This window comes from Mustela putorius, unplaced genomic scaffold (assembly GCF_011764305.1).
Source record: "Mustela putorius furo isolate JIRA1106 unplaced genomic scaffold, ASM1176430v1.1 tig00000253_pilon_pilon_pilon, whole genome shotgun sequence".
Lineage (NCBI taxonomy): Eukaryota > Metazoa > Chordata > Mammalia > Carnivora > Mustelidae > Mustela > Mustela putorius.
The window spans coordinates 11,559,507-11,570,879 of NW_025421329.1; the positions used below are offsets into that span (position 1 = coordinate 11,559,507).

Genomic DNA, 11,373 nt, shown 5'->3' on the forward strand with positions numbered 1-11,373 from the left:
ACAGTCCTGTCGACACCTTGACTTCAGCACAGGGAGAACTGTCCGGGACTACCTAAAGTCAGAACTGCAAGTTCATCCTGTGTTGTTGTTTAAGCCATGATGTATGGGGTCATTTGTCATGTCAGCCATAGAAAACTAATCTAGTTTTCTAATTAAATTAGTTTCGTTGCCTGGAAGTAGGGTATTCCTGCAACAAATACCTGAATCTGTAGAAGTAGCTTTGGAATTGAGCAGCAGATAGAGGAAGGAAAAATACTGAGAAGTAGGATAGAAAATTTTGTCCAGATTTCCTTAAACAGACTTAGTAGAAAAACAAACGTTAAAGACTCTACTAGCTAGGACTCAGAAGGCAGTGAGGAGCATGGTAGAGGAAATGTACATGATCTCAGAAGATGCTTAAATCGTTGGGAACAGACAGACACCAAAGGCGCCACCGATAAGGGCTCTCAAGGATGTCAGAAACAAGTTATTGGAAGCTGAAGGAGAGCAGATCCTTATTATACTACATCCTGCAGCAATGTGGAAAGCAGAACTTGTAAATGATAAGCCAGGATGCCGAGCTAAGGCCCTTTCCAAGCAGAGTAGAAGGTGCTGTCTGGTTTCTTCTCCTTTCTCTTCCAGAACAGGACAGTATAGGGAGTAGCACTGAGCACTTCCTTTTACCTTTGACATTTCCCCCTTTGGTAATGAGAACGCTATTCTGTGTCTATCTTCCTTCTAATAATCCTTCAAAAATGAATTTTCTTCCTAACTTCCCTCTCTGCACTCATACAGGGCTCAGAGCCCAAACCCTACCCAGGCAAAATGCCAGGTCGCCAGCCTTTCCCTCTTGCTACCTGGGAAAGGAGGTGATCCATCCTACAGACCTGGCTGGGAGAGGCCAAGGGTGCCCAGGCTCCTGGAAGGGATCCCTAGGAAGAGAAAATCCAGGCCAACCTCTACCTCCCAGCCCTGTCTCCTATCTCCAGGGCCACAGAGTCTTCTAATGCAACTGACTGATGCCACTCAAGTGTGCAAGAGCACAGTGCATGAAAATGCACATATGGCATGGGATCAGCTGCGAAACTGTCATGACAGCAGGCTGATGCAACCTGCTGAGAGGTCTGAAAAGAAGAATGATAAAAACAATGACAATAAGAACATGCCACGCAACATGCTTCATGTGGGTAGCTAGCTAGGTGGAACTATGTATATCTCTACTTTTCAAAGAGAAAAGTGGTCAGAGAAAGACAAGTGTGCCCACAGCCCACTGCCAGAACTGAAGGAGCACAACAGAGGGCCAGGTCTGGTTCTAAAGCTGCAGTCACCATTAACAACGTCACCTGCTATGGACAAGCAGACAGAGAGAAGACCTACAGCCCTCAGGGCCGGAGTTGGAAAAACTCAGAACAACTTGATCATGACATTCTGCACATTTCGTATACATGGGATCATACAATATGTGACCTCCGTGAATGGCTCCTTCCACTCAGCATATGTTTTGAGGCTCATCCAGGCTGCAGTACAGATCAGTAACTCATTTATTTTCATGACTCAGTACTATTCCATTGTAAGTATATACTGGCATATCTCATTTTACTGTGCTTCACAGACATTACATATTTTTTTATAAGTTTAAGGTTCCAGAATTCAGTGGAGGAGGTAACTGCTGATGTGGTAGAAACAGCAAGAGAACCAGAATCAGAAGTGGAGCCTGAAGATGTGGCTGAGTTGCTGTAATCTCATGATAAAACTTTCACAGATGAAGAGTTGCTTCTTATGGATGAGCCAAGAAAGTGATTTCTTGAGATGGGATCTACTCCTGGTGAAGAGGCTGTGAAGATTCTTGGAATGACCATGGGGGAATTAGAATAGCACATAAACTTAGATGATAAAGCAGTGGCAGATTTTGAGGGGATTGATTCCAATTTTGAAAGAAGTCATATCAGTGCTATCAGCAGCATCACCTGCTATAGAGAAACTGTTTGTGAAAGGAAGAGCCAATTGATATGTCAAATGTATCTTATTTTAAGAAACTGCCACAACCACCTTAGGCTTCAGCTACCATTACCCTGATCAGTCAGCAGCTCAAATGACAGTTAGCATTCTTGGACAATAAATTATTTTTTAACTTAATGTAAAGGTATGTACATTGTTTTCTAGACATAATGCTATCGCACACTTAACAGATTACAGTATAGTATAAACACAACTTTTCTATGCACTGGGAAACCAAAAACTTCATTTGACTCACATTATTAAGATAAAAGTGGTCTGAAACTGAACACACAATTTCTCAGAAGTACGCCTGTATCACAAGTGGTTTATCCACTCATTCCCTGACAGATAAGAGGGTAAGAGGGGGAAATAAGGTGTGATTACTTAATAGGTAAAAGGTGTTTTTATGGGGTGATGAAAAAGTTTTGAAACTAGAACATGTTGCCTAACACTATATATCACTAAACTATATACACTCTAAAGCAGGTAATTTTATGTCACGTGAATTTCACCTCAATTTTTAAAAGTGTTAACAGTGATGAAAATGTTCTAAACTTATATTATGGTGATTCTGGCAAAAATTTGTGAATATACTAAAAACCAATGAACTGGACATTTAAAAACTACATAAATTTTATCCTGTTAAAAAAACAAACAAACAAACAAAAAAGTCAATGACCCAACTGTGCAAACTGCCACTCTGAGGCCAGGATGCTGTAACTTAAGCAATTTTCTTTAAATGGCCGAAAGCCTTTTAATACAATAGAAATAACAGAGTATCTATATGGTAAAGCAGGACTGTTTACAAGTATAACTGACAGAAATGGCTGACCCTGTGGTTCTTTTACAAGCAGAATCCCCAGAGAGATAAATACAGAGGCACATGGTGAGGCTACACTGCACAAATCATTTGGGTAAGGTCCAATAAGGAAGTCCATGTCCTCGAAAGGGGGCTGATGTAATCACTCCTCCCCTACCTCCCCAGCCCAGGAAAGGTGCAGTCCCTTAGGGGAAACTGAATTGTAAAATCTTTCACCACAGCTGTCATTAACATAAGTGGTGACAATGGCCAAAATGCTACTTTACCTTTTCCTTACCTGACATGATTCCACATAAAACACATCCTTCTCATTTGTCTTAGACTCCTATACTGTACATTCTTATAACACACTGTAGCTTACATTTTTTTAAAATCTTAAATTTAGTAATCCAACTCACAGATTGTGACATGCTGCTTGAACATCTGGTTACCCCTTCACATAATAGTAAAAGGCTCACTGATTCCCAGAAGAAAAAGTCCAGCCAGGACTGAAAGCGGGCGCTTCCAACTAGAAAGGCAGCCAGACACTGGGAGCCAATCTTTGCCAGAGTTCTAGTGAATGCCCTCTTACAATCACAGTCTAAAAAGCTGAAGGAAAATTCAGAGGCCACCCAGTCCAATGCTCACAAATGTGGTCAGTCCCTGGCCTGCCTACACCAGATGACTGGGGCAACAAGGCCCAGGAATTCTTACTGGGCAAGCCAGCGTGGGACTGGGGAGCCTTTTTTCTTGTGCTCCTCAGTTGTCCCTGATGTGCAGCTGGATACCATCAACCTCATCCCATCCAACTCTCCACTGGGTGATAATATCCATCAGCATCCCCCTGGCTGCTCATGAGACACAGCCTCTACTGGAAAGTTCTATGGTCAAGTTTTACAAACAAACACTTAAACTCCTTTAGCAGTGCTGTCCAATGGAACTCTCTTGGTAATGACAGAAATGCAGCAACCACTAGCTAGGTGTGGCAGCTGAGCACCTGGAATGGGGCTAGCATGTTATCTACATGAGCTAAAGATAGCCACTGTGTACTGTATTTATTTCCTCACTACAGGCTGAGACCCATTAGCTCAACAGGCCCACCAGCACCAAACTCAAACTTTTATAGACAAGGTTATTTTAAAAATAGCCAAACAAGCAAACTTCTAGCCATTTAGAGTCTGCCTGTTTTGCATACTCTATAAATCTCACCAATAGCAGTCACCCATTGATAAGACAGGGCCTGGATATTTTAAGGCCCTGAGCTGCTGCTGTTGCCCCTGGAGCTCTCTGACCCAGAGACTCACCTAGATAGAGGAGGCTGCTCTCTTACCCTCCTCACTAACCTCCCTTTCTGGACTGGGGCCCTTCTCCTGTCCAAGTGTCACCCAATAAAGCTTGTGTGTGCCACTGCCACCTCATATCCATATCTTTTTTCCTTTATCAGCCCCCAAATCCCTCAAACTCCCTACACTGTACAAATGAGAAACTGAATTTTTAATATAGTCCAATCAAATTAAATAGCCACATAAGGCAAACGGCTGCCACATCAGACAGCACAGCTTCAACTCACTTAATCCTTCACACACAGCATTTAATAATCAACCACACACACGTGCCAGGTACTACCCAGGGCCCTGAGAGTTTCCCACCCTCTATATATTCTAATAAATAAGCAGATACCAGAGAGTGACAAGTACAACAAAGAAAAACACAGCAGGGTCAGGGGCAGGAGGAGGGGGAGGGCTGGCCACAATAGGGGTCAAAAGCAGGTGACCTCTGAACAGAGACTTCAGTGAAGGTAGGAAAATCTCAAACACCTGGGGCAGAGGAATGCAAGCATAAGTAACAGCAGGGGGGGGGGCGCCTGGGTGGCTCAGTGAGTTAAGCTGTTGCCTTCGGCTCAGGTCATGATCTCAGGGTCCTGGGATCGAGTCCCGCATCAGGCTCTCTGCTCAGCAGGGAGCCTGCTTCCCTCTCTCTCTCTCTCTCTGCCTGCCTCTCTGTCTACTTGTGATTTCTCTCTGTCAAATAAATAAATAAAATCTTAAAAAAAAAAAAAAAGTAATAGCAGGACTCAAGAACTTGGCATGAGTGAAGAACACATACTTTAAGGGGTTAAGTTTAAGCCCCCATTCCCAAACCTTGGCCACAGAGACAGAATGGCCAAGGCAGGCAGGCAGGCTGAGGCATGGTAAGTGAGGGGAAGATGGTGGAACAGGTTTGGCCCACGGCCAGGGGCAGATCCCACCGGCCCTAAAGGCCAGGGAAGTGCCCGCCAGAGTGCAGGATCGATGTTCATGAAGGTTACAGCATAAAGCAGTTCCCTCATTATTTTATGGGAGACATTGGCTGCTTGGGTCACCTCATGCAACATGTTCTAAGATAGACACTTTCCCTTTGCTTGCACTGACTGGGCCCAGATGAGTGCCCTCAGGAAGAACAAACCCTTGACCTCCCAGATCACACCATCCTTCACAGGCAAACCATCCCCAGTCCTGCAGGAGTCCCTCAGGTGGTGGGGCTTGCAGAACTTTCCTGGTTGTCTCAAGAGTTTGTAAAAATTCCCCCTAAAATGCGGTGCCCAGAGCTCAAAGCAAAGCTCTAGCCTAAACCATAAATGTCACTCCACAAAAAGGCTTTAATTGCCATGACTGAAAAGCAAGGAGATTTCACATAAAAATATGGGTTTCCAGCTTCTCTTGAAAAAGCAGAGATCTATGAAACCTAAGGCTGCAGGGCAGGTACACAGGATTTTCCGCTCCTCAGACACACATGCTCTTCTTCTCCTGGCCCCACACCTGCTCCAGACCTTAACACACCAGGATTTTCTAAGAACTAAACCAAATGATGGATGTATGTGCAGTGCTAAGACCAGGGTTTGGAACAAGAAAAGTGCTTCATAACTGACAGGTAGCAGGACTGCTGCTCTTCTGGAGGCATCTGAGTCTGTGACTGTCTGGCAGTGGAACCTCTGTACCTAAGCTCTGGGCACATTTATTTTGGCCCAAGGTTCATTCCTACAAACTCACAGTCACCTATAATTCTGCCTTTCCTCCACCTTTGCCTCCTGCCTCTGCACACCTGCCTCACGTTAACTTAAATAAAGGATACTCCATTTATCCCTCTCTATTTTCACTAACAAAGTGTTGCACATTTTGATGTTGCACATCATATTCTCTTTCCCAATCTGTGCTGACACATCCAGGAAGGCTGGCAACTTCCCTCCCAGATGCAGTTTGGGAAATAAACTTTTTTGCTCCAGTCTCTTAGAGAGCCCAAAGTGATGCTCACCTCCTTGAGGACATCTGCACCCTGGAATTTCCTAGATTTCTAAGCCCAAGAGAGCAATCATGGTGATGCAACAGGAGCTGTCAATAACTTTTGGCTCAGCCATGTGTTACAAAATCCTCTGTAACTTCACCAGGCAAACCTAAAAGGTGTTCTCCATCCCCTTCAGCATACAGGACATCAGGGCCTTGAGTCATAGACTGAAGGCTCCATGAGATCAAAAACAATCTGTGTTTTTTTTTAAAAAACCTATTAGTCACAAATCCATGGACGAGAGCCCCAGGTATCAAGGTGACCCCTGAACCTGAAAAAGTTAAATAGCAGCAAGCCCAGTCTTTTAACTGACTGCACCTTGAATTTGTTGGTTGCTCACATTCCTTTACACTGGGGCTCCCTGACTATAGATGCCTTCATTCATTTTAGCATTGAAAATAAGTTAGAAACAAGTTAAAAGAACGATCTGAAACACACATCCAAGGGGAGGGCTGAGAAGAAAACACTGATTCCTGACTCCTCATAACCACAACTTCATGATGGCCCCATCTGTCTCTCTACCCTGCCTTCCTTAATCTTCAGTCTTAAAAATGGAAACGGAAAATGAATATAGGAGGGATTCTTAATTAGCTTAAAATCCTTTAGAAGTTACTGAAAAACTGTTAACTTTTGAATATACTCACTCTTCAATCCTTAACAGTTACACAGAGACATTAAACAGCTACCCTCTCTTCCCAGATTGAACTATGTTCCAAAAGAGAAGGAACAGTATTAGTGTTGCAATCCTTCTGACAGAGTTTGTAAGGCATTTGGAGAAATTGATGCCAAATAACAGTAATTAAAAGTTTGCACTAGTATGTTAAAGTGCATAGCTCATCTATATTCCACACTGAAGAAAAGGAGTTAATGACCACATTCCTCAGTATAGCTTAAATACAGAAATTCAAGAGTTTTGGCATAAAACCTTATTTCCAAAGCATAATTTAAAAATACGCTTCTCAATCATTGTCCAGTTCCCACTGCTGTCCTCACTCATTCATTTCTGCTTCTCCTTTCACTCCATTACTCTAACTTTATATAAACCACTTGACTCCCATAGACTTAGGTACCCTCAGCTGTCAAACAGAGCTAACATTACATTTCATGTCAAGAGTCAGGAGACTAGCTAAGGTATCAGTAAGTGTCCCATCCACTAAAATCTACTGTCTTATTTCTGTTCTCTTGATTGAAGAACATACCATTCAAGGTCTTCTTTTTCCTGCTTAGCTCATCTAAAATTTACTCTACAGTTGTCAGATTTCTCCTTCCTTCAGATTCCTTTACTTCACCCACTATACACAATGCTTTCCTGTCTTTTGGTGAGTCCTCAACTTTTAAGGTAAATCAAGAAAACAGTGAGGTACTAGACATGATCATAAAAGAAATTAAAAAAAAGAGGAGAATTGCATCAGAAAAATAAGAAAAACAACTATAGAGTTACAATAATAAATGCAGAAAAAAATGACAACTCACTTTAAAAAAACAGACCATTACAGATACATAGAAATGGGGAAGAGAAAGAGAGAAATACAGGAAAATAAGAATAACATTCATGGAGAGAAGGTTTTGTAAAAGGTACAGTCAAAAAGAACAGCAGCAGATGATGATTCTGTAACATCCAGTTCATCCTGCCATTAAGTCAGAAATCCCACAGAGAAACTGAAAAACAATTTAATTAAATCTGCCCCTCTATCATGTGTCAGGAGTGTCAGAAAAGCCCAGCTGAGAGTTGGGTCCATCCAACAAGTGCTCTCAGGTGCCATATGCCCTGGTTTTCACCACACTCCACCTCAAGGCAAACTCAGAGCCAGCTGCATTTTCATTTCCCATGTACAAGTACACGAGCAAGGCTTGCTTTCATGGTTTCTGTAGTGCAGCCATGCCAGTCCTTGCATGTCCATTCTAAAAGGCTCCTCATTCATCAGCAGACCATGACTTCACAATATCCACAATCAGTAAGGTGACCAACTTGTCCTGGTTTGCCCAGGGTTAGCAATGAAAGTCCTGTGTCTCTGGAAACCTCTGAGTTTATTCAGCATATTACTGACCTTCCCACCGGCCCTAGGAGTCAAATATCACCAAACTATCTTCTCTGCAAATTGCCTTTCTAAAACCAAAACACTCCTTTCTGCAATAGCTCTCCTTCAAGTGTGGCCCTTTTATTATCATCAGTGAATATTCAGTCTGTTCCCACAAAACCTAGCCCTCATTATGTACCACAACCCTAGGCACACCAATAAATATTTCCAATATTTCTATCAACTTCTAGGCTATCGGTTCTACAACTTTGAGGTTGGTGTCCAGGAGGCCTCTTGGTCCTCCCTAAAAATTTACAGTTATGAGACTCAGGAGACAAAATTAAAGGGGGGAGTGTAAGTATTATATTTTTTAATGCATGTCTTGAGTTTTAGCAACAAAACATAGTATACTCAAATTCTGGAAGGTTCAGAGACGTGAAGGCCAAAAATCTGAGTTTGTTTTGTTTTTTAATTAGGTAGGCATCAACTAGTTTTCTATGATTCTCCAGCCCTATCAGGAAAAATCTGCAAGCCTAAACTCTCACAAAAGTTGCTTAACAATGTCACTTCTGTTCTCTACATTTTCCTGAAAACCACAGTGAAAACTGGTCACACAACGAGAGGTGGGAAGGTGCAGAAGAGCAGGTGCAGAGTCCAGCTCTTCGCGGGAACAGGAGCCGCGACCCGAGCATGCTTTCGGACTTCCTTTCAGAACAGGGACAGCGGGGAGCTGGGAAGACCTAGGACCGTGGCAAGGTGGCTCTCCCCCGGGGGACTGGGTAGGCCAGTAGGAAGGATAGGAAGGAGGGGGCGAGAAAGCTTGGGAAAGGCGAGGAAGCCACAGCTCTGTAAATTGGGGAAGGAATGAGGAGCAGAAAGGGGCAGATGTGGAGCGAGGCGGTCTCAGGACCCCAAGAACCAGGAAACAATGCTGAAATTGGGCGCAGGGTGCACCCAGGCCTTAAGGACCTGGCAAGTGCATTCGCTTGGTGGGAGCTTGTTTCTTCCCCCCATAAAACGAGTTTTGCCCGGGAAAGTAAATGGGATGAAGCCTGCAGAGCGCCTGGCAACGCATTTACCCAATTGCTGATACTGCCGTCCTAGTGGATACAGAGGGTCGACCCGGCCTACCTGCCGTCCTTGGCCTCGGGTGCCTGGCCATCGTCCATGACGACCTGCGACCGCAGGGGCCGCCGCTGCCTCAACCCGTCCGCCTCACTCATGGTGTGAGCCCTCAGTCGTCAAGCCCGTCACTAACCCGAACAGAGGAGTAAAAGCTCTGCCCCGGCCCGCCCCGGCCCGCCCCGGCCCTCCCCGGCCCTCCCCGGCCCTCCCCGGCCCTCCCCGGCCCTCCCCGGCCCTCCCCGGCCCTCCCCGGCCCTCCCCGGCCCTCCCCGGCCCTCCCCGGCCCTCCCCGGCCCTCCCCGGCCCTCCCCGATCCGGGCCACGCACCGCCCTCGGCCCCGCCCCGGCTGCGCGCGGAAGTGACGTGATTGGCGCGCTCCTTCCGTCAGCTGCCATGGCGCCCTCTAGAGCGTCCGTTGGGCGGTTCTTCTCGGCGGGATGGAGTGGAAGAGGTTGGGGAGGCCCCTGGCCAGGTGCGGGGCTCGGAAGTGGGCCCCGATCCAGTGAGGACGTTTCTGAAGCCCCAGATTGTGGGTAGTCTAACCCCGGGCACTTACAGCCCAGCCCTTCACTTCCTGAGTTCCTTTCACTGCTGGCGTTGGAACCCCCGCAGTCGGTAGGCGGGTGAACGTGCACATCGGCGGCGCTGGGCTGAGGTGTTGGCCCCTTGTGTGGGTAGAATGTGGCACTGCATGTTAAATGACAAAGAGCCTGGTTCTGGTTCGTATAGGCGGGGTAAATAAATAAATAAACAAATAAATAAAAATAAAACGAGTTGCATTGGAGCTTGGTTCGTACAGGCGTGGTAAAAATTAATTAATTAATTAATTGATTGATTAATTGACGGGTTGTATTGGAGGCTAGGAGGGCAGTAATGCTCACCGGAAAATCATATGACCTTTTACAAACAGATCCCTTTAAGGGGAAAATTTGGGACATATATGCTGTTCTTTAGATTAAGGCCACTGAATATTAAATCTTTTTGCTACAACAGAATATTTGATAAGGTTTGTGTAAGGGTTACCCTTGGAAGCAAAAGCGGGGTATATAGAAATCATTGATTACAATATAAGATCTAAGAAAGCACAAAGCAATCCTCAGTTCAAACATTTAACAATATTTTAATCAGCTAGGTCTATCTCTAGGTGCTGGGAGGTGATGGTGAGCAAACCATAGACAAGCTCCCTCACTGAAATTAAACTGGTGAGAGATGACTTTAATCAGGTTATCATAAAGATAAATGTGAAATGTAAAAATTGCATTACAGGGAAATAACATGATCTTATGAGAGTATTTCATGGATTAAAGACCTGAGAAATGACTAGGATTTTTAGAAGAAACAGGATTTCCAGGCAGAGGGAACCATATCCCATTATTGTGCATCATTTTTAGGAAAGTCATGTTCAAAATGGAGTATCAAGAGTTAATTTCCTTATTGCAACTAAAGTCTTTCCTGATCAAACATGCCATCGCCGTTCCTAGTGTTAGGTGGCACTAGAATCCCACATGGCTGTGGTAAGAGATGAAGAACCAGCATGAGTTCTGCAAGGATTATCAGGTCTGGCAGGGATATATAAGGCCTTGGCAATATTTTACTTCATTTCCTATCCAATACAATCAGGATAGCGGTTAGATCCAGGATAGTTCAGACAGCCCTGCATGATCTGGACCTGTCAGGATAATCCTATCTGGATTTTTCCCTCTTGAGTTTTAGACACTCAGCATTGCTTGTTGTTTTTAACTATGCCTCCCTGCTTTTGTCCATCTTATTCCTTCCTGTGAAAATGTTTTCCTTCACCACTTGGCCAAAACAACTTTTGTCATTTAGGACTCCCTTCAAGCATCATTGCTGAAAACTCTTCCCCTTTTCTTAAGCAGAACATCTTTGTTTCTAAGCCACTTTGAACATACCCCAAATATAGGATTTAGCTTATTGGATTAGAATTATTTGTATTCCATGCTCAGCATTAAAGCCCACCAATCAAAACAGTCAGGAACATACCTGTAAGTAATAGTAATAAGAAGTTAGGTTTATTGAACTTGCCATAGCAAAGAAATTAACCAGAGGACCTGTGAGGCACCTAAAAAATGGGAGGGTTATGGAAGGTCCTTGAGGGGTTAAGGCTGGTGTTT

At 44.4% G+C, this 11,373-nt stretch overlaps 1 protein-coding gene across 6 annotated transcripts in view; it reads right to left on the reverse strand.

The window, feature by feature from the left end:
• Positions 1-9,471, reverse strand: part of LOC101671220 (adipocyte plasma membrane associated protein) — a 45,160-nt gene extending 35,689 nt beyond the window's left edge. For 2 of the 6 annotated variants that reach the window (XM_004754086.2, XM_045078472.1), the window contains exon 1: positions 9,247-9,469. In XM_004754086.2, the coding sequence (XP_004754143.1) occupies positions 9,247-9,338 (92 nt within the window). In that variant the 5' untranslated portion in view covers positions 9,339-9,469. Of the gene's footprint in view, positions 1-9,246 lie in introns of all 6 variants that reach the window. The other 4 variants (XM_004754085.2, XM_045078471.1, XM_004754084.2 and 1 more) reach the window with 4 other exon arrangements.
• Between the last annotated feature and the right edge of the window lie 1,902 nt (positions 9,472-11,373).